Source organism: Mandrillus leucophaeus, unplaced genomic scaffold (genome assembly GCF_000951045.1).
Source record: "Mandrillus leucophaeus isolate KB7577 unplaced genomic scaffold, Mleu.le_1.0 Scaffold207, whole genome shotgun sequence".
NCBI classification, from domain to species: Eukaryota; Metazoa; Chordata; class Mammalia; order Primates; family Cercopithecidae; genus Mandrillus; species Mandrillus leucophaeus.
In genome coordinates, this window is record NW_012102110.1 from 1,288,100 (window position 1) to 1,310,224 (window position 22,125).

Here is a 22,125-nt window from a genome sequence, read left to right on the forward strand (position 1 = left end):
TACTCAAGCGATCCACCCACCTCAGCTTCTCAAAGTGCTGGGATTACAGGCATGAGCCACTGCACCTGGCCAGAATTGGCAGATTCTCCAAGGCTCTGTGAAGCGGGGTGGAAGCAAAGGCTTTGAGAACTCTGCCCTCACCCCACAGTGTCTCCAGATGCAAAAGCGTGTTGTTATGGACATTAACTATATTCTTTTCTGTCACCCCCAGGTCCGCATTCTGACTCAGCAAATCTTAACTAGAGACAGGATAAAGCTTTCACAAATTAAAGCTTTCACAAATTAAAGAAGCAGTTCTCTTTTCACCTCCTTTCCTGTCCTCAGGATTCTCCCCTTTGGATAATGAAAGAGCTAAGTTTTGGCTTCTAACAACCAGAGGAGTCTCCCGGTGGAGGCAGGAGAGAACTGCAGCTGTGGTGTCCCTTTGTGAGGCTCCTCAGAAGGTACCTGTGGCTTACAGGACAAAGACTAACCTCCCTAGTGTGACGCACAGGCTCTTCGTGATTTCTCGTCACTGTGTTTCTTAACAAGAATATCTCCCACCATTCCTACACTACACAGGCACTCTGCCCCTCAGCCGCACCAGATAGTCATGATTCCTTCCTTTTCTCCCTGCCAAGCCTCCTCATCCTTGAGGACCCAACTCAGACAACAGCTAATAATACTTAGCATTAAATGAGTGCTTACTACCTACCAGACACTGGTCTCAGTGCTTTATATCTACTTTCATTTAAACTTCACAACCCTATGAAGTAAACACTAGCATTGTGCCCATTTCACAGACATAGAACCTAAGGCACAAAGAAGCTGAGTCACTTGCCAAGGTCATACAGCTAACAAATGTCCGAGCCAGGAGTCAAGCGCATGGCATGCTCTTAACCACTGTCGACTCCAATATCCACTCCTTGGAGAACCCTTCTTTGATCTTATGCATCTTCTGTGTTACATCACCACTGAGTATAAAGCTATTATAGCATTTGCCACCTGTAACCTTCAGCTTTGGGTGCTCCTATACACACTTTGCTGGAAAGAAGATCAGACACTACCAGTGTCCACAGCAGACCTACTATGACCATGACTGGAGTCACTAGGCTATTCACAGACCAGAGAGAGGAGGCCACGGAGCCCTGGGATAGCTGCCAGGTGGTTTCAACAAAAATTCCAGACATACTTGATAAAAAGTTGCCAACCGGAAATACGTAAACACAACCGGAAGCTTGTTGAAAATCTATGTTACATTGACCTATTTTAAGTTAGGTCAAGTGGATTCTACTAACTTTTTTAAGAAGTCAATTTGTCCCCAAACGAGTGATAAAACTCATCCTGGATTGAGTGCACCCCCAGTGTGTGCATCCGTTCGGCTGGGCTTATCCAGGACACCAGATATTCTTCCCCCGGTCCTCACCCCCACCCCTGGGCACCTCATCTTCTCAGAAGAGCTGTGTGCCCCGCTGGCTTTGCTTTCTACCTCTGGCCTCCTTTTCCACCTACACTCAACTGAAAGACCTCCCAGAAGCTAAATCTGCTTGACACCTTTCAGGCCTTGTCTTTCTTTTTAAAAAATATTTTATTTTATTTCATTTCATTTTATTTTGAGACAGGGTCTTGCTCTGTCACCAAGGCTGGAGTGCAGTGGTGTGATTATGGCTCACTGCAGCCTCGACCTCCAGGGCTCAAGCGATCCTCCCACCTCAGCCTTCTGAGTAGCTGGGACTAAAGGGTGAGTCTTGCCATGCCCAGTTAATTTTTAAAAAATGTTTTGTAGAGACAGGAGTCTCACCATGTTGCCCAGGCTGGTCTTGAACTCCTAGCCTCATGTGATCCTCCTGCCTCAGCTTCTCAAAGTGCTGGGATTACAGGCATGAGCCACTGCACCCAGCACCCAGCAAGCTTTGTCCTTCCTGATCCTCAGGAGCAGGGGTGGGCACTAGGCGCCCTGGGACTCCACCAGGGTATTTCCACACCCATTGGTTCCGGATGTGGAAAGGACGGTAGGATTTTTATATAGCTCTTTTTTTTTTTTTTTTTTTTTTTTTTTTTTTTTTTTTTTTTTTTTTTTTTGTTCCAGTTAGTTTCCTGACTGAAAGGTCAAATACCAAGCTGCCCAGTACAAAACTGGTCTCCTGGCAACTACAGCTGAATCCACCATCGCCTCCCCTAAGGACCCTTACAGCAATATGGTGCTGTAGTTGGGTGAAGCCATAAAAGGGTGGTGTGTTTGGGGCAGTGGGGGTCTGTGACCGCTGAGATGGACCCGCCTGGATAAGGAATGGGAAGGTTAAATTTCCCACCTTTCGGTGGAGCCGCTGAGTTAGACTTGGGGTCTCAAATGTATACTTCAGGACACAAGCAAATTAAAATCCTACCCACGCTTTCGCACAGAGTGCATATCAGGGCACGTTCATCCAAGAGAACTGAGGAATGCGGAACAAAGAAAACAAGTTAACATTTACCACGGCTTCCGCTACGTGCTTTACATGAATCATTTTTGTTTCTTGCCAGAACCTATGAGGTAGGTATTATTCTAAGAAACCAGTGCTGGCTGGGTGCAGTGGCTCACACCTGTAATCTCAGCACTTTGGGAGGCTGAGGTGGGTGGATCACCTGAGGTCAGGAGTTCAAGGCCAGCCTGGCCAACATGGTGAAATCCTGTCTCTACTAAAAAAATACAAAAAATTAGCCAGGCATAGTGGTGGGCACCTGTAATCCTAGCTACTTGGGAGGCTAAGGCAGGAGAATCGCTTGAACCTGGGAGGAGGAGGTTGCAGTGAGCCAAGATCATGCCAACTGCACTCCAGCCTGGGCGACCGGGGGAGACTCCATCTAAAAACAAGAAACCAGTGCTTAGAGAAGTGGGGATATAGGGATAGGGGTAGGGTAGGGAAGCAAGCGGCCTTCAGGGGGATCTGACTGGTCAACCCGAGTTGCAGCCCCTAGCCAATCAGCTGCACGTGCTGCACCTTGACGTGGGTAGCCCGCCTTCCCTACTGCCCTCTTACCTGGCTGGGCCAGGGGCTGCTCCTGATTCAGGATGTCGTACCTCTTCCAGCTGTACTGAGGGGTTGGTGAGCCCTCCTTTGATTGGCAGGTCAGCTGGATGTCGTTCCCAATTATGGTCTCTCCCTCGATGCCGCATTCTGGTTTGGAGGGTGGCACTATGTAGAGGAGAGACCAAAGAGAAGGCATGAGGCAGGTGGGGCTTGGTGACAGCCACCATCCCCGCCCCCCACCCCCGCCCACGCACACATACTGCCTTGTTTGTTCACAGGCAGAAAATTCTGTAGTTGAGTAGTGAGATGGAACGCTGTAAAACCAGTTTACCCCAATATGCCCTCAGTGGTCTGTCACCATCACAGAGGAGTGGTACATATGCTGGGAAGCATCGTGGGCCTGCAGTAGCTTTCCAAGGCATGGTTTCATGTGTGCTCTAGTTTACAGTCCTGGGATTTTAAAGATAGCAGAACATGGCTGTTAGAAAGATGGGGATGTTCCAGCTGGGCGAGGTGACTCACGCCTGTAATACCAGAACTTTGGGAGGCCGAGGTAGGTGGATCACCGGAGGTCAGGAGTTTGAGACCAGCCTGGTCAACATGGTGAAACCCCATCTCTACTAAAAATACAAAAAATTAGCTGGCCATGGTGGCACGCACCTATAATCCCAGTTACTCAGGAGGCTGAAGCAGGAGAATTGCTTGAATCTGGGAGGTGGAGGTTGCAGTGAGCCAAGATGATGCCATAGCACTCCAGCTTGGACAACAAGAGCAAAATTCCATCTCAAAAAAAAAAAGAAAAGTAAAGAAAAGAAAAAAGATAAAGAAAGAAAGAAAGATGGGGACATTGAAGCCCAGAGAGGACACTTGCTCATGGGTCCTGGCAAAGCTGGGACTAGAACCCAGCTCTTCTAACTCCAGATCCTGTGCACTCTCCACCAGCCTATATGAGCTCCTTCTGCCACTGATTCATCTGTGCCATTTTGGGAAAATCCTCAATTCCCCTCAACCTCAGTGTTCCATTCTATAAAATTAGTGGACAACAAACCTGTTCTGTACTGGGCCAGGTGGCAATATTTTAGGCCTTGCAGACTACATATTGTCCTTGTTGCTGCCACTTTTTCTCTTTAAATAGTATGTTAGAAATGTCAAAACAGTCTGTGGGCTGGATTTGGTCCTAGTTTGTCTACCCCTGGACTAAGTGATCTCTGAAGCCTTCCACTCTAACTTCTTAGTAATGTTCTCTCTGGGTTCGGCACCATCCTCCTCCTGTGCTTTGCTGATAACGTGCAGTTGCCATGAGCACGGGATGACGGGAGGACCCACAGGCAGCAGTAAAGTTGTTGCGCAAGGTGAAGGATGAGGACTGAGGGAACTCGAGCAGGCAGAGGGCGCAGAGATAGGAGAGGGAAGCCCATAGACTGGAGGTTACCCAGAACGGCAGTCACCCTCATCTCACAACCCCAACCCAATTCCCTGGATTTCTGGGAAGCTTAACCCTGCGCCTTTCACTCAGCGTTGTCAAGATACCATTGTGGAGCTGGGTTCATTCTACAAACCTCACTGGGTGCCTACTGTGTGTCTGACAGTGCTGGGCACTTGGCGGACACAGTGAGTGGGTCAAGGAATCTAGTGGGGTCAAAAGACAAGTAGCTGAACAATGACCAGGCAGGAGGCAAGGCTGCTGGGGTGGATAAGGCCTAAACACAGTCCCAATCCCAAGATTAGCTGTGGCCTAAAGGAAGCAAGACAGTAAACAAGACCAGTGGTGGAGGTGGGAGTGGTGGTCGGAGAAAGAGGTGATGATACTCCAGGCAGAGCGAACAGCACGTGCAAAGGCTCAGAGGCAAGAAGCAGCATGAAGCACGCTTGAGACTTCAGGTCCTGTCCTTGGAGGTGAGAAGCGGAGGACACACAGTGGAGAGGGTTGCTCCTGGAATCCCTAGGTGGCAAGCCTGTCCCCTCTGCGTCTTTCTTTTCACATCCCCTTGGATGGCTTGCTTGCCCAATGAACAGTGCTGCTCATTGTATAATTCAGGTGCATGGTCTCTGAGCATCAGGAGTGCATTCTGATCTCAGCCCCACCCGGCAGCTGCTGAGAGAAACCCTTCCACACACACCACTCCCCTCCAGCCCGGCAGCCACAGTATTTCCTCTTGGAAACAGCCAGGCTATTGCTGGGTGTGCCCAACATCTTCTGCTGCCATAGTCAGGGCTGGCCAGGTGTGGGGCGAGCATGAGGGAAATTAGAGACCCTCCCTGATTGTCGCTTTCCCTTGAATGGTTCCTAAACATAAGAGGACCAAAGTTCAAGGCCAGGCCTCATTTATACTGGACCAGACCCTGGGACTGGAGCAGTGTGGGGAGGGGGAGGCTGCGGCCTAAGGACCACTCTTACCAGCAGCCAACAAGCAGGTCCCCGGGGAACAAGAGAAGGTGAACACCACTTCCCAGAGGACCCCTACGAGGGGCTTGCTGAGCCAAGCTTTCTCTCTTGAGCTTTTCAGAGGTACGGGAGTATCCCTCGCCACGCATCCAAACCATTCAGCCTTTTCCCAGGAATGCCTTGAATAGGAAGCAAAGGCTTATTCCACAACTGGAGAGCGGGCAAAACACCAATCCCACCTGAGGAGTCCCAGGTGTCCCCAAAGTCATACCAAGTGTGCATGACTGACAGTAGAGCCTTTCTACAACCAGGTTTCTTTGGGATAAAAGACAAAAAGGGAAGAAAAGTAACTGAGGCCTACTGGCATCTACAGAGCACTCGAAGGCATCTGAACGCATCCAAAAACTGTTACGGCTTTGCTGAAACCACCATTTGCTAAGGGAAAACTGCTGAAAGCAAATCCTTAATTCTCTCCAGAGGCAGAGGTACAGACAATGGCAAAGAAGTGACCAGCCACTCCCAAAGAGATCAACCTTAGGGCGGAATGTGTCAGTTCTCAGCCCCTAAACCCTCTGGCCTCACCCGGGAACCCCTGCTCTCACCCTGTCCAGATCCCTCACTAAGGTCTCTCTCCTCAGCCTTCCACCATGGAAAACAGGTAGGACCTCCAATCAAACAGATCTTTAACAGATCAAATCGTCCTTTCACACATGTGGGAACTGTGAGACTCCGGGGCCTCGGTGCAGTCTCAGTCTTACCTCCCCAGCAGACTGCAGATGTTACCTGAATATTTACTAGAGGAGCAGTGATAGGGAGAGAGGGGAAAGGGACCCGGTCGGGTGCCGAGGCCTCTCCGAGGCCTGCGACTCCCGCTACAGACATCAGGAGGCGCCAGAGGCCGGGGAGACCGCCGATGTCGCTCCGCGGCACCGGGTCCCGGGTCCCGGGTCCCAGAGCCCAGTTTTCCCAGCTGAGACCGAGACTGAGACCACGCGTGCTGCCCTGAGGCGCGGGCTGAGGGGCTGCCCGGCTGGGAGCTTCCTGCTCACCTCGGTTTACTGAGGTCATCCAGCCCGAGTGGGCCGGCTGCCTTAAAATAGCCTAGCTGCAAAGCCATTAGGAAAGAAAACGTGTGTGTGTATTTATATATGTTTTTATTTATGTATGTTTATATGCATATAATTTAAACTTGTTTCTTAGAGTGCATTAAAAAATGGGCTATCTCTTCTCTATGTTTTTTGTTTGCCTGCTTGCTTGCTTGCTTGCTTGTTTGTTTTGAGGCCGGTCTCTGTCAACCAGGTGGGAGGGCAGCGGCTGGATCACGGCTCGTTGCAGCCTCGACCTCCCCAACTCAAGAAATCCTCCACCTCATTTTTTAAAATTTTTTTTGTAGAGAGGAGATCTGGCTATGTTGCTCAGGCGGGTCTCTGCCTCGGCCTCCTAAAGTGCTGGGATTACAGGCGTGAGCCACCGCACCCGACCCTTCTTCTGTTTTAAAAAAGTAAAACATTGGTTTCACCGAGTTCCATAATCTCAGGTTAAATTTGTTTCCTTCTGGCTCTGGTTGGGAGGCAGGGGATCAGCATTTACATAATGCTTATGTGGAGGATGTCGGGGAAGTGTGCATTAATACTTCCATTGCCCAAAGGAAATGAGAGCTCTTTAAGAGACCCCTAACGTACATACGTACATGTGTGTATCGGGGGTGTCTATTGTAGTATTGTTCATACAAAAAAAAAAGTTAATGGCCTGAATATTCATCAGTATGGAACACTTGAATAAATCATGGTACCTCCATGTGAGGGAATGTATGCTGTTAATCAGTAGATCTGCATGTGCCCGTCTGGATAAATGTGCATGAAATATGGCTAGAAAGAAAAAACGCAGTGATCTTTATAATATGATTCCATTTTTTTAAAGGAAAGAAAGGAAAAGAAAAAAGTACGCAGGAATGTGTGTGTGTTGAAAGGACAGGAGGAAAATAGGGAATACCTACCTGTGCTGCCATTGGCTACCTCTCTAGGGGGTGGGGTGGAAGGAGACCTTAGTTATTCTTTATACAATGCTAGTTTGCACAGTTGTATAGTTTGACTCACTATAATGCTTTCAAAATGTCAGGCAACCACCTCATGGCAATTAAAATATCTTAATTATTAATTAAACTAAATTTTAAAATAAATTTAATTTAAATTAAACATATTAATTAAAAATAAAATGCAATCAAGTATGTAAAAGGAAGAAGGAAAAAAGATCTTTGTTTTGGTTTAAAGCATTGCAACCTCTCAGCAGTGGTGCCATTTCTTATATTGGACATAGACTAAGTGCTCATTAAATAACAGTTATTTTCCAATAACAATTTGACTTTGAGTCAGTTGCTTCCTTTCTCTGGGCCTCATCTACAAAATGAGGATATTAAAGTAGATGATCTTTCAGATCCTTCCCAAACTATAAATTCCAATAATAAGTCATTCCTATGAAAAGAATGTTATCTTGGGACACATTTCAAAGGGAGTAGAACCTGATTGATGGAGTATGTGTTGAGGGATGGGGGTGAGCAGATGGTGGCATGAAGAATTTCTGCTGGGTAGCCAAAGTTATGACAGGGAAAGATACAAGAGAATCATGATGTGCACCCAATTAAGGCACAATGAGTCTTTGCAATAGGATTTAAGATTTTCCTTTATCTTTGTAATAAGTATGGCATGAAAAAGAGGAGTTGGTATGGGGGAAAGGCCACCAACAGAGCAAGGGACCACTCCAAATCGGCCTTCTCTGTTCTCGAGAACTGTTGGCCACTGGCGGAGAACTCAGAATAGTGTTTAGTGGCAAAGGGAGGAACGGTCCCTCTGCCGGAGACAACCTGGACGAGGGGAGGAGTCTGAGCTCCTTGTTGCTGCCTCTGGCTTTGTCTCATCACCAGGGCTCTTCTCCCTGTGCTGCCACCAGCCCACCCTCTTCCTGCAACTCCTGAAAGACTGGAGACACTCACGGAGGACCAAGAGGCGGACGCGTGACTTGGTGGTGCCGTCCAGGTCTGACATCAGGGAGACGGAGCACTCGTAGGTGCCGTTGTCAGCCATGGTCAGCTGATCAATGGTGATGGAAGCATCGGACTGCTCAACATTGCTGGATATGTTCACACGATTCTTATAAAGCTCACCATAGATGTAGTCTTTGTTTAAAAACTGCCAGATGACCACCCTTTCCTGGGAGAGAGAAGAAATGGCACTAGGTTTTCACCCAAAGGCCCTTGCCTGGTGCTTCCAGCCTGCCCTGACCACCCTCATCCCCCAGTTTCCAGGACCCAGAAGCATAGACATGTCAACCCCTCAGAACAAATAGCTTGCATACATGCTACTAATTTGTGAATTTCTTTTATTATATATATATGTTTAATTTATTTTTAAAATGAAAATATTGAAAGAAGTTAGGCAGTTCATACCACAGTACACATGTGGGTAAATGGGTCCATCTGGGATCCCAGTGCTTTCACCTCTTGTAATCTCCAGCATCTCTCTTATCCATTCCATTTTCTCCATAGCCTATCTTCATTCATGTAGTCTACCAGTATTTACTGAGCACTTCCATGTACCAGGTGTCTTGCTGGGCAGCCAGCCTTGGCTGCCAAACCCACTTTATTTACTTGACTCTTGCCTTTGGAATGTACTGATTGATTGATAAACTCACCATTTATCAAATTATATGTGGTAATGGCTAAAATCACAGACTTTCAAGCCAGACTGCTTCAATTCAAATCCCCATTCTACCATGTACTAATTGGATGACCTTGAGCAAAATGCTTGACCTGTGATTCTGTTAACTCTTCTACAAAATGGAGATGATGACAATAACACCTGCCTCACAGGACTGTAGTGAGAATTAAAGTAGTAGTATACACAAAGCAGACAGGGCATTGCGTGACATGTTAAGTTTCTAGAAGTGCTAGCCATTATTACAGCTGAGCATCTACTAGGTGTCGACACTCAAAGATGATAATTCACGAATTCTGCACTCAAAGAGTAATGGAAGTGATAGACAACCAAACGTTACAACATCTTATGATTATCTCTAGGACCCCAGAAGAAAGTATCACTTCCATACTGGGAAGTCGGGGGAGGCTTCCTCAGAGAGGTGACAGTTGCCTTGAATCCTAAAAACAACTAAGAATTTAGCCAGGCAAAGGGCTGGGGTATTGGGAGAGTAAGTGTTGGAGTAGGATAAAGGTGTTGGGCATTTCAGGCAAAGGAAGAACCACAGAGAAAGAACTAGATGTGGGAAGCAACATATCAACCCCAGTCGTTCACTATGAATGGAAGTAGGTGTGTGAGTGAGGGACTGGTGAGAGGGTGAGCTTGGGCAGGTAACAATAAAGATTATAGCTGCTATTTATTGAGTGTATGCTATGTGCTAGGTACTAGTCTATGCACTTGGTGTATATTATCTCATGGAATCTTCACAACACCTGCGAAGTAGGTATATGATTATACTCATTTTACAAATGAGGAAGCCAAGGCACCAAGAAGTTAAATGCCTCCCCCAAGTTCACATGTTTAAGTAAATGACAGGGCTGAGGTTTAAATCGGGCATTCTGGCTCCAGAGCCTGAAGTCCGGAGATTCTACAATGCCAGGTGTCAGACACCATGTATATCAGACTAAACAGTTTGCATTTACCCTGAAGCACTAGAGAGCCATGTATTTAGGAAGTCGACTCTCACCACGGGATGGAAAGCGACTTGGAAGGAGAAAAGGGACCATTTAAGAAATCAGTTTAACAATTCAGGTAAAAAATCATGGGTCCTCAGATAAGGTTGCGGCAATGCAGATGGAAAGAATAAAATGAATTTGAGGAGTATGAAACGGGGGGCACCAGTGAGACCAGGAAACCAGGAGAGGATCCGATGGACAAGGTTAGGGAACGGCAGACCTCCAGGGTGAGAGTTTTTTGGCTTGGATATTTGGTGATGTCATTTCCAAGAGAGGAAACACAAAGGAAGGGAAAGTTTTATGAATAAACGATGTGTTCTTTTTACATGTGGGGTGTCTGGAGTGTCGGTGGGAGATCCGTCCAGGTGGAGGAGTCAGTAAGAGCCAGATGGGTCAGTTTAGTGCAAATAGGGATGAAGATTTGGGAGCCAACGACATGTCAATATTCACTGAGACATGGGCTAGATGAAGCCACCTGGGATAAATAAGTAGAGAAATGGCAAGTCTCCAAGTTACTTCATTCAAAGGGTCAAGGAGAGGTCAGAGAGCTAAGAGGAAAAGCCAAGACAAGACTGCCAGAAAGTCAAGATGAGAAGACTCCAAGATTGGAAAGTGGCTGCCGGTGTGAAATGCTAATGAGAGATGAAATAAGATGACCGAATGAAGTGTACTGAATTGAGCAAAAAAAGAGGTTGCTGTTGATTTCTGTAGAGCGTTAGGTATAGAAGCGAGACCATGATGGACAGAGAGAATGTGGAGACCTGACGTCAAGTCTGACGTCTGTGCATGCAGCGCGCTTTGTGCAAATTAGAATAAGGGGCTCTACAACCTGTGCTGGGATACATGGCTTGGCTAACGAAGCACATACCCTTGTGCAGGGTGCAATACGCCCAACCAGAGGCAACAGACCTGGTTGAGGCAGACAGCTCTTTCAGGAAGCTTAGCTGAGAAGCGAGGGAGAAACAAGATGGGAGATGCAAAGGTGTCTCAGGCTGTGGATCAGTCCATGGATACTGGTCTTTCCCAGCTCTCCTCTTTTCTGACCCTGACTGGCTCTGACCAGGACCCTCTGCCCACTAACGCTCCTCCCATCATAGATATCCTAAGGCTCCCTCCCTGGATCTCCCCCAGGCTAGAAGACCTGCTAGGACCTGTCATAATAATGTCCTTGAGGGGCTGTATTTAAACCCTTTCTCTGTACTCTTGCAGGGTCTCAAGGCAATTGCCTGAAATCCTTCTGGAAGTAAGTGACCCAGCAGTCAATAAAATAACTTTGGTATCTACCTTAACACCCAGAAAACTGTCAGGCAGAGACCTCATGTCTGGCTTGCTAAACACGTGTGATGGCAAGAGAAGGTGACCTTTTGCTCCTACAAGCTAAAGGCAGCAGCTCTCCTCTCTGGGATTTTACCCTGGGACTCTGGGTGCAGTTGGGACAGGTGGCTGTGGCCCATCACAGTCCCTTGATGCATCTGACCTAGACTTGCTCTCTTTCCCCATCCATCCTGCTGCTCGAGGCCTTGAGTGTTCCAGGCCACCCCTTCTTTCCCGTTAGGGAAAGAGCTAAGTCTTTCCACTCTAAGGTCGGGGACCTAATGCTTACCTCTGCCAGGCACGTTTGCATTTTAAAAGGAGACATTACTTTTAAACTTATGAATAGATGCTCTACTTCTTTTAATTAAAGAAATGTTAATTTGATGATGAATGAGATGCTTTTTCACTTCTCAGACTGGCAAATAGCAAACAGTTTGAGAAAGCTCTGTGTTGGAGAAATAGGTGTCCTCACTGTTGGTGGTGAAAATAAAGATTGGGAGACATTTAATGAGAACAATTTGATGTTATTTATCAAAATGTTTAATTCACATACCCTGTGACCCAGAGTTTTAATAATTTATTATATATATGTATATATAAAGAGAGGTACATATAAGGGTATTTATATTTATGCAGCATTATTTGTAGCAGCAAAATATAAGAAACCAAATGTCCATTCATGGTACATATACTACCTTCATAAATTGAAATGCCTTATGCAATGTTGAAAAATGAGATAGATAAATATACTCATATACACAAAGAGCCCAAGATGTATTAAGAGTCGAATGCAAAATAGTATGTGTGTAGTACATGTAAATATACATATTCATATATGCAAATGCATCTATTAAAACATATATCCATGCTTGTATATGCCCTGCCTGGGGGTGGAGGAGAGTGGAGGATAGAGGATGAGGGTGTGGGAACAGGGTGGGTGAGACAGGAGAAGCAGGGATGGGACTGAGCCTTATCAATGCACACTTTTTATGAGGTTTTGATTTTCAAATCATGAGATTATATTATCTATTTAAAAATAGAAATAGAAAATAAAACAACACTCCTCCACACTTCCCAAAAGAATCCAAACAGGAAAATAAAACCCATAAAATAAAATTTGGCCTCAGAGCAAGGGCTACGCTAATCAAAAGGAGTGACTGACTCACATGATACAATTTAGGTCATTTGAGATTGGCCATCAGAAAGGTATTTTAGGGGCAGGTGACATTTTCAAAATAAAGGTGACATACTCTGGCCCTCCATGAGTCCAACATTCACTGCTCCCTCCTCGCCCACCCCAGCCTGCGTGCCAGTGTTTATTCTATCATTTATGGAAAGACTGCATAGTGCTTGCCTTCTAAGAGGTCCTGGTCAGGTGATAATCATTCCCACGATGCCTGAACTTGTAAAGCATCCTTACCGTATGAGTGAAGAGAAGTTTATCCCATTGAATAAGTCCCTCTCGACTGGAGGTGGAAGTGTGGTAGGTGCAGGGCAGGGTGACACTCTTTCCATGCAAAGCCCGAAGAACATTCTGCGAAGTTTCCACAGTGATGGCATTGACGGTCACCCTGACTAGAAAGAAAGTAGGCAGTGGAAGAGAAAAGCAAAGGACATGGACAGACATACCCACTCACTGCCCACAGGACCACTGAGGGAATGCCCAGGGCTGTCCTTGCACCTCCAGCCACAGCTACAGCCACCTTGGCCACCTTGGCCCTGGCAACCAGCTTCTCCTCCAAGACTGCGATGAGGACAAACACATGTGCCTTGGTCCACCTAACTCCACCCCACAGCATCATGAATTGCCTGGCCCTGAACCTCAGCCTTACTTCTTACCAGCTGTGTCAACTTGTCTGAGCCTCAGTTTTCTCATCAATAAAACAGGAGTTCTAACACTTATTTCCTTGAGTTATTGGGGAAATTAATGGAGATACTATGTGTAAGTATTTTTATTAGTCCCTGGCACATAGAAAACTCTCAATAAACATTACCTGCCATCATTTAGGTTGTGATGATGATGTATTCTCTTGTTTAACAAGTATTTATGGAACATTTTTATGTGGTAAAGAATTTTATGAATAAGATTATATCAAGGTAAAGAGATGGACCCTATTCTCACAGGAGTTTATTTCATACAAGTTTATCGGAACAAAGTAAGGAAAAAGAATGTGGCCACACTAGCATCTTTTATCACACATACTCTTGCCACGTGATGTTGCCTCTCTTCCTTCAGGAGGTGGGGTCTGTGTTCCTTTTCTTCGAGCCCAGGTGTGCCTGTGACTCCCGTGTAAGGGATGCTATGTGGCGCTGAGGCCAACTCATACGAGGCCATTCACTTCACCTGCTCCCTTGCGATGCTCCCCTGGAAAACCATCAACATTCTGAAGGAAGGTAAGCAGCCACATGGAAAGACAAGTGTTGGTGTTTGGGACATCAACTGAGGTCCTTTGGGACAGCCAACTTCAACTCCCAGACATGGGAGTGAGCAAACCCAGCCACCCAGCTGTTGGAACTGATGCCAAGGGGTGCAGAGCTGAGCTGCCCTGCAGATCCCTGCCCAAATTGAAGACTCAAGGGTAAAATAAAAATTGTTATTGTTTTAAGCACTGAGTTTCAGGGTGGTTTGTTATACAGAATAGATGCTTGGCACAGAGAGTCATCTGGATCCCAGTGGTGAGAACTTTCCACGCAGAGGCTAACCAAGGGTCAGGCAGGGAGACAGGAGTCAGCTTAGTCCACGCACAAGGAACAGCAAGGGAGCTGGTGTAGTGGTAGGGAAGTGAGTGAGGAGGAGAGATGAAGTGGAAAAATTGCGGGGGATGGTGGATCTCAGATTGCATAGAGCAATGTAGCCCTTATTTAGGACTTTGTATTTCGCTCTGAATGAAGTGAAAATGCCCTGGAGAGATTTAGGCAGAGGAAATATATTTGACGTACTTTTTTTTTTTTTTTTTTGAGACAGAGTCTTGCTCTGTTGACCAGGCTGGAGTGCGGTGATTCGATCTTGAATTGCCTCCTCCTGCCAGGTTCAAGTGATTCTCCTGCCTCAGCCTCCTGAGTAGCTGGGATTACAGGCATGCACCACCATACCCGGCTAATTTTGTATTTTTCATAGAGATGAGTTTTTGCCATGTTGGCCAGGCTGGTCTTGAACTCCTGACCTCAGGTGATCTGCCCACCTCGGCCTCCCAAAGTGCTGGGATTGCAGGCGTGAGCCACCATGTCTGGCCTGACATACATTTTTAAAAGATCATTCTGGCTGATGTGGGGTGAACAGATCGAAGTGGAGTGAGGAACAAGAATGGAAGCAGGGAAATCATGCAAGAGTTGACTTCAAATAGTCCAGATGAGGGCTAACGTCTTAGACACAGGTGAAGGTGGTGGAGGTGGTGAGAAGTGATCCAAATTGGAATGTATTTAGAAGGTAGGGCCAATGGGATTTGACTGCAGGCTAGATTTGGCGTGTTAGAGGAAAACAGGAGTCAGGAATAGATAGAAGGATTTGGCCTGAGCAACTGGAAGAATGGAATTGTCATTTACTGAAATGACAACAGTTAGGGAAGGAAGAAATTTCAGGGGGCAGATCAGGAGTTTGTTTGAGGACTTGCAAAGTTTGAGATGCACTAAGATGCACCTTAGGCACCCTGGTGGAGGTGGCAGTGAGGCAATTATGTGAGTCTGGAGTGTCATAGAGGCACATAATGGGGATACAACTTTGGGAGTCACCAGCTCTCTGTCATTTAAGGTCAGAGGATGTTGAGGATCACCAAGGAAGTGCATGAAGATAGGAAAGACATGTGGGACTGAACCCTGGGACACTCCTGTGCTTCATGATGGAGGAAATTAGGAGGAATCAGTAAGGGAGAAGTAGGAAAATCTGGCTAGGGAGATAGGAAGAGAACCAAGAGCAGGAGAAGTTTGTTGAAAGCAAAGGAGGTCAGCTACTCAAACGCTGCTGACATGTTCAACCAGGAGCTGAGGGCAGAGAGATGGTCATTGGCTGTGGCCACACAGAGGTGACCTTGGCATGAGCGGATGCAGTGGAGTGGTGGGGATGGAGCCTGAAAGGAGTGAGTTCAAGAGCTGATGGGACAAGAGGAAGCAGACAGTATTTGCTGGAAAGCAGAGAGAGCACGGAGACTGTAGCAGCTAAAGCAGGCTATAGGGTCAAGAGGAGTTTACGCCCTTTTTTCCAAAATATGTGTATGATGATTTTAAAAATACGTTTACACTGTTTGTTGATGATCAGAATGAGCCAAGAGACAATGGGGACAGAAATGATGTCCTTGTAGGGCAAATGGGGCTGAGGGTATGGTGCTACGGGAGGACAGACCTTAGAAGGGATCCCAGGCTGTCCACCCACTGTAACAGGATGTGGCTAAAGATGCAAGTGGACTGGTAGATTTGGTGGCAGAAGGGTGAGCAAGTTCTTTCTGAGTGTTCCCATGATGATGGTGCAGCATAAAGAAGGAAAATGTCCTGCTGAAGACCCCCCCCCAGCTGGAAGACTCCACTATCCAGTCAAATTCCAACTGGATGAACACACTTCTCTTTCAAAATGCAAATCGCTCAGGGGGAACAGTGAAGCATTTGGGTTGTTCATACTTCAGTATGCAGTATTTCATAAGGTGAAGGTCAGCCACCCTCCCGGAATGTGCACTGTGCAGTGAGGGCCATGTGAGCTCCTGGGGTGAGTTTATATGTCAGGGAGTATTGGATATTGGGAGTGAGAGAGACAGGAAGATGTCAAAAAACAGGTTTCCCCTGTGGCATTTGCATATTTTCCTCATGGTGACGCCAGTGCCAGAAGCCCCTGAAAATTCGTTCAAATGCTGGCTTCCTGAGTCACTGATGTTGTTCCAGAAGGTGATTCCAAAGTGGCCAGGACTTATCAAATGACCCTCCATGTGACTGGTGGTCTTTCCACCACCTTCATCTATCAGAAAACAGTCGCTGGCCAGGCACGGTGGCTGGTGCCTGTAATCCCAGCACTTTGTGAGGCCGCGGTGGATGGATAATCTGAGGTCAGGAGTTCAAGACCAGGCTGGCCAACATGGTAAAACCCTGCCTCTACTAAAAATACAAAAAATTAGCTGACTGTGGTGGTGCACGCCTGTAGTCCCAGCTACTCGGGAGGCTGAGACAGGAGAATCGCTTGAACCTGGGAGGTGGAGGCTGCAGTGAGCTGAGATTGCACCAGTGCCCTCCAACCTGGGCGACAGAGCAAGACTCCATTTCCAAAAAAAAAAAAAAAGAAAGAAAAGAAAAGGAAACACATTTGTCATCATTGCTAACAAGTCACCCTTCATCAAAAGGTTATTTGCTTGAATGGAGCCCTCCATTGCCACCTGCCCAGCTCCCAGCTATGGCAGACAGTCTAGATATCATTCCTCATATGCCTGGTGTAGTCATGATAACTGCCACCTCACCTCTTCTGTCCTTGCCTGGACCAAGGCATTTTCCCTGGAGCCTTGTCCTCAGGGTGACCACTCTCAAGCCTCTCCATGACCTTTACACTGATTCTGTTCTTGTCTATCACCCTGGCCACAGACTACACATTAAGGGACTTCTGCCACTGGCAGAACCTAAATGGCCCATGCACCGTTCGTCCCCCAAACTCAAGCACATTCTGATAGTAACAATTCTCACTCTTGAATCAAAGAGAACCAACCCACTAAGTCATTCCTTTAGACAATGGAGTGTCTAATTACCTGCTCACTCAAGATTAAAGGGATGTTAAGTCAACCATCAATGGATGAAAAATGAGTCACTCTACTGAGTGTTCTCAATTACTGTTAATCTCATGTTATATTAATTACATCTCAATGGTACAGGCACCATACAGGTATTTTACAGATAGTCTCTCATTTATTTTCATACTCTCTTTAACGATAGACATTCGTATTTTCCCTATTTTACTGGTGACATAATTGAGGTTCCAGAAGGTTAAATCCTTTGCTCTATCTAGATGTGACAGCTAGCAAATGGCAGAGCTGCTGGCAAGTCCTCAAATAGAGGCAGCCCTAGTGAGGGTATAGGGCTGCTGCTCAACAGTCAGGGAAAAGTGCTAATTGTTGCCTGCAGGGACTGGGGGATGGTATTTTCCTTGGCTGTCAACAGAATCTATTTCCTATTTTGTTCCTTGACCACATCACACCCCTCAATCTTGTCACAGAAACTCTTCTGCTTTCTTCAGTCAACCAACAAGTATTTAATATGTGCCTAGCATATAAAACCAGCCCCCTGCTCTACTCAGCGAGATAAGATAGATGCCGACAAAGTCATCTTCTTACCCTAGCAAAGTTAATGGACATACACTACCTTCACACATACACTTAGATCGTCTTAACCAAATGCTAAGTACAGTATTTGCTCATAGAAGAGAATTCAATGTGACCTTTATATAGGAAAAGAACTAGGGCTGGCAACTGCATAGAAACAACACCCGCTATTCTCTAGCACCTCACAGTTCTCAGGAGCCTCACATCCTTGTGAGAGGCGAGACTCCGCCAAATGGAATGGCCGAATTGGCTGTATTCAGATTCTCTGAACATCCCCTTCCCAGGAGGGCAATACACTCCCATCAACCACTCCTACCACTTATTCTTTCTGTCTCCCAGCTCTCCCTTTCTTCTGGTTCAGAAACATCCCTTCGATACTTTAATCCCGGAGCGTGTACCGCTCTGTATCGCACAACTTCTCCATGGCCATTTCAGGAGGCAGCGTGGCATAGAATTTGAATGCACAGGTTCTAGAACGAGAATGCCTCCTTTGGAACTCTGGTTCCTTTCTTTACTACATGTATAACCATGAGCAGTTTCCTTAAACTCTTTGTGCCACAGAGTTTTCCTTTGAGAAATGGGTTGTGTGAGAATTAAGTGACATGAAATGAGTACTTTGTTTAGAATAGTTCCTAACTCATAATCAATAAATGATGGTTACTATTACATATATTTTTCATATTGAGCCACTTCTGTTTCCTTATCTCATACTCTGTTGTGGAGGTGCATCCTTGGTAGAAGTTAATCACAAGAGGCAGCACTCACCGTCACCATGGGTGAGCTGTCAAAAAGGAACAGTAATTGCTAATGATTATAACTAAAGAATAGATCAATTTTAGAGATCATTATAACAGAGAGTTAAAATCCATTTTATGTTATTAGACCTGTGAAGGAAGAAATGGAAATGAATGAATAAGAAAGAGCTCATAAAGAAAAAAACCAGCCGGGTGTGGTGGCTCACTCCTGTAATCCCAGCACTTTGGGAGGCCAAGGTGGGCGAATCGCCTGAGCTCAGGAATTGGAGACCACCCTGAGCAACAAGGTGAAACCCCATCTCTACTAAACTACAAAAATTAGCCAGGCGTGGCAGCGTGCGCCTGTAGTTCTTACTCAGGAGACTGAGGGAGGAGAATTGCTTGAACCCAGGAGGTGGAGGTTGCAGTGAGCCAAGATCGTGCCACTGCACTGCAGCCTGGGCGACAGAGCGAGACTCCGTCTCCAAAAAAAATCTTACACAAATATGGAGCACTCTTTTGACGTTATTTGTAAACCTGAGAAGGATCTTAAAAAGCTCATCCCATGCCCTGAGGCACACTTAACATTTTCCATAATGTGAGACGAGAAGTTATTCCGTGTTTAAAAACTTTATGCCAACAGCCATCTTGGGAATCCTTCATAGCTAGCCTAAATCCTTTCCACCCATTCAGTCAATATCCTCTTGTTCTGACATTACTGGCAATGAAGACATCTGGCTGGACTTTTTGTAGGTTTAGAGGCTTCTGATGTTTGCAATCACCAGCTTTTTCACTTCCATCTGGAATAAATCCAGTTTCTTTTTCTTCTTTCCACAGGCTTTATGCTTATTAGCGCTGCATCCCTCATTTTCTCTTCTGGGGGTCTTTGCACCCCTACTCAGTGAATGAGACCAAAGCACCAGGTAGGACATCTAAGCTGGGATGAGGAAGTTGAGAAGTGAAGCTCATTTTTAGAGTCTTCCAGCTCCCTCACTTTTTACTTCCTTGTCTAGGTCGGCATTCAATCTCACGTCTCCAGCTGCCCAGAGCCCACCCTCCTCCCAGTAGTTCTGGCTCTCCCATCCAGTCACACCGTTTGCCCTGTGCCTATCATGCTGTAGATATTTTCTTTCTTCCATCCTCTCTCCCCTACTCTCCCTGTCAAGGCTGAGCTCTTCTGATGGTCAAGAAGAGCATCCATCAGATAAGCTAATTTACTGTAAGGTGTTACTAACTAATAATGTATCAATGTGTTAACCTCCAGGGGTATACAAGTTAGAAGTGCAAGCACCTTTACTTGCAAGGAAGGAATCATAACAATCTCTTGCATGATAGCACATGCACCGTCCTAAAGAAGATACCTCAACCTTCCCTAGAAGAATTGATAACTCTGTCCTTTGCGTCACCTACTACCCATGGCTTCCTGCCTCCTAGTCCTTCTCTCTCATAAAAATTTATTATACAATACAGCAGCATGGCCAAGAGCACAAATGCTGCAGCCAAACTATCCAGGTTGGCATCCTCTTTCTTACTTTTCCTAACTGTGTAACTTTACACAACTGAATTAACTTCTCTGGGCTTCAGTTTCCTCAACTGTAAAGTTAGTATCATCATATTATCTGACTCCAGGTTGTGAGAGGGTTGAATTACTTCACATAAGGTGCATATCCTTTACCCTGGGACATAAAGGACTCTACAGGCAATCTAAATTGTCATGTCTCTCTCCTCCACTGCCCTGTGTTTTCTCCATCTTCATATCCCCAGAGCTGAGCAAAGTGCCTAACACGTAAAAGGTCTCAATATGTGCTTTCTGACAGCAAATGAATGAGTTATAGAGAATTTAAGCTTACAGGATGGGTAGGATTTAAAACCAGAGAAACTTGGTGGAAGAACCTATTCAATGAATTGCTGGAAACTGACCAAAAGTAAAATAAAGGACCAAAGGAGCCCCAGAGATGGGAAGTGGAGTCTGCAAGATACCCCAGCTGGAAATGGCAGAGGTCATTTCCCCTCCCTAAGGGGGTCGGTATGGAGAGCGAGCTTGAGGTCTCGATGATTGCTTGTAAAAAATTAAGGTTTATTAAGAAGATAATAAACGATCTCTTGAGAACTAAATGGAAAGTAATACATTGGAGGATAATGAAATGCTTGATGGAACCGGCGGCTTGAGGCATACATAGCACATTATGTGAGCCCTTGGGAAACTGGCATTAATGCCTCCACTTAGGAAAATCCATTTGCTCAGAGAAACCACGTTCTTAGGGAGGAGATTCTGGAGGCCAGAAGGGACCCAGCCAGCCCCAGGACCAAGTACCATGCTCTGGTGTTGAGAAAGTGCTGGTCTCTAGGGAGAAGAAGGCAATTCGCACACACAGGTTGATTTGTCCTTCCTTTATAGGCAGGGGGAACAGGCCCTGCAGGCTCTCAAACTGGCCCCCGAGAGAGGAGAGATTGAGAGGCTGGGAGGGAGGTGGTTTAGGACTCAATAAATGTTGAACCGTTCATTCAACATGATTCTTTAGGCATCTATAAATTCAAATCAATCCAATAAAATTCTCCCAATGTCCTAGCTTAGTGCAAGGCACCATGAAAATGATCAGAGGTATGTTCACACCCCATCTTGGAAGGCCACCAGGACCACCCCAGTCCTTCCTGCTGGCTAGCTTTCCCGAGCCACTTCAGGCAGATGTGTCCCAGGCACATGTAGTTCTCATGTTGATATGGGCTGTGCATCAGGCTCCTTCACTCAACAGATGGCAGGCTCCTTGGAGCAGGGTCTGAGTCTCAGACTTCTCTTATATCCACCACTCGCTGGCTCGACCCACAACGTGTCTACACTGAGCTGGGTCCTAATACGGCCTTGTTGATTGAGTGGTCTGTGGCACAATCCCTGCTCAGGAAGCAGTCAGAGGTTACTGTCAGCCAGCATCCTAACAGAGCCTAATTAAGTGTTAAAGTGCAAGTGTTAAGAGAATGAGGTGTGTAGGGGGGGAGGGGAGGAGCTGAGTTAAAACCGGGAAAAGAGATTTAATGGGAAGGCTTATCGAGGAGGTAGAACTTGACATAGCTCCCAAGGGATTCAATTCACGGTGCAGGACTGCATATATAAGGGAATAAAGCAGGATGCAAAACTGTACATACAACAGTGTCCCAATCCCACACAATCACAGACAGAGAGAGAGCGAATATTTCTAGAAGAAAATATACCAAAATACAGTATTAATAACAGTTATCTGTGGCTTCTGAGATCATGGAGCAATCTGAGATTTCTTCTATGTGTACTTTCATTTCCCAAATGCTCTGCAACAAACATACAGCCCTCTTTTAACAATAAAGTCAAGCAGGAGGTGAAGAAGTAGAGACAGTGAGGGCAGCCTATTTTGTCAGGAGCTCGCCTAACACTGGATGATGAAAAAGCTGAGACCAGAGGGGCACAGAGGATCCTGAGCAGATTTCTTTAGCCCCTCTGGGATTGAAGATGGAGAGACAGGGGTGGGTTTGTAGGTTATAGGGAAGGTGCTCCCAGCAAGGAAGAGACTGAAAGTGCAGGAGACACCAGATGGAGCAAGCCTGAGAGGAGGGGAAGGGCCAGGGCACAGGTGGAAGGCCAGCTTTGCTCACAGGAAGTGTCACCTGTTCCCCAAGTGCAGACGGGTATGTCGGTGGGCAGGTGCAGGGCGGGAGCTCTAGCCAATGGATAAACATTTTATGC

General features: G+C 46.3%; 1 protein-coding gene across 1 annotated transcript in view; it reads right to left on the reverse strand.

Moving 5' to 3' along the window:
* GPA33 (glycoprotein A33 (transmembrane)) overlaps positions 1–22,125 on the reverse strand; it is a 39,968-nt gene that overhangs the window by 10,642 nt on the left and 7,201 nt on the right. The window contains exons 2-4 of the mRNA XM_011979900.1: positions 12,816–12,970; positions 8,366–8,582; positions 3,000–3,155 (exon numbers count right to left, since the gene is read on the reverse strand). Of these exons, the coding sequence (XP_011835290.1) occupies positions 3,000–3,155; positions 8,366–8,582; positions 12,816–12,970 (528 nt within the window). The remainder of the gene's footprint in view (positions 1–2,999; positions 3,156–8,365; positions 8,583–12,815; positions 12,971–22,125) is intronic.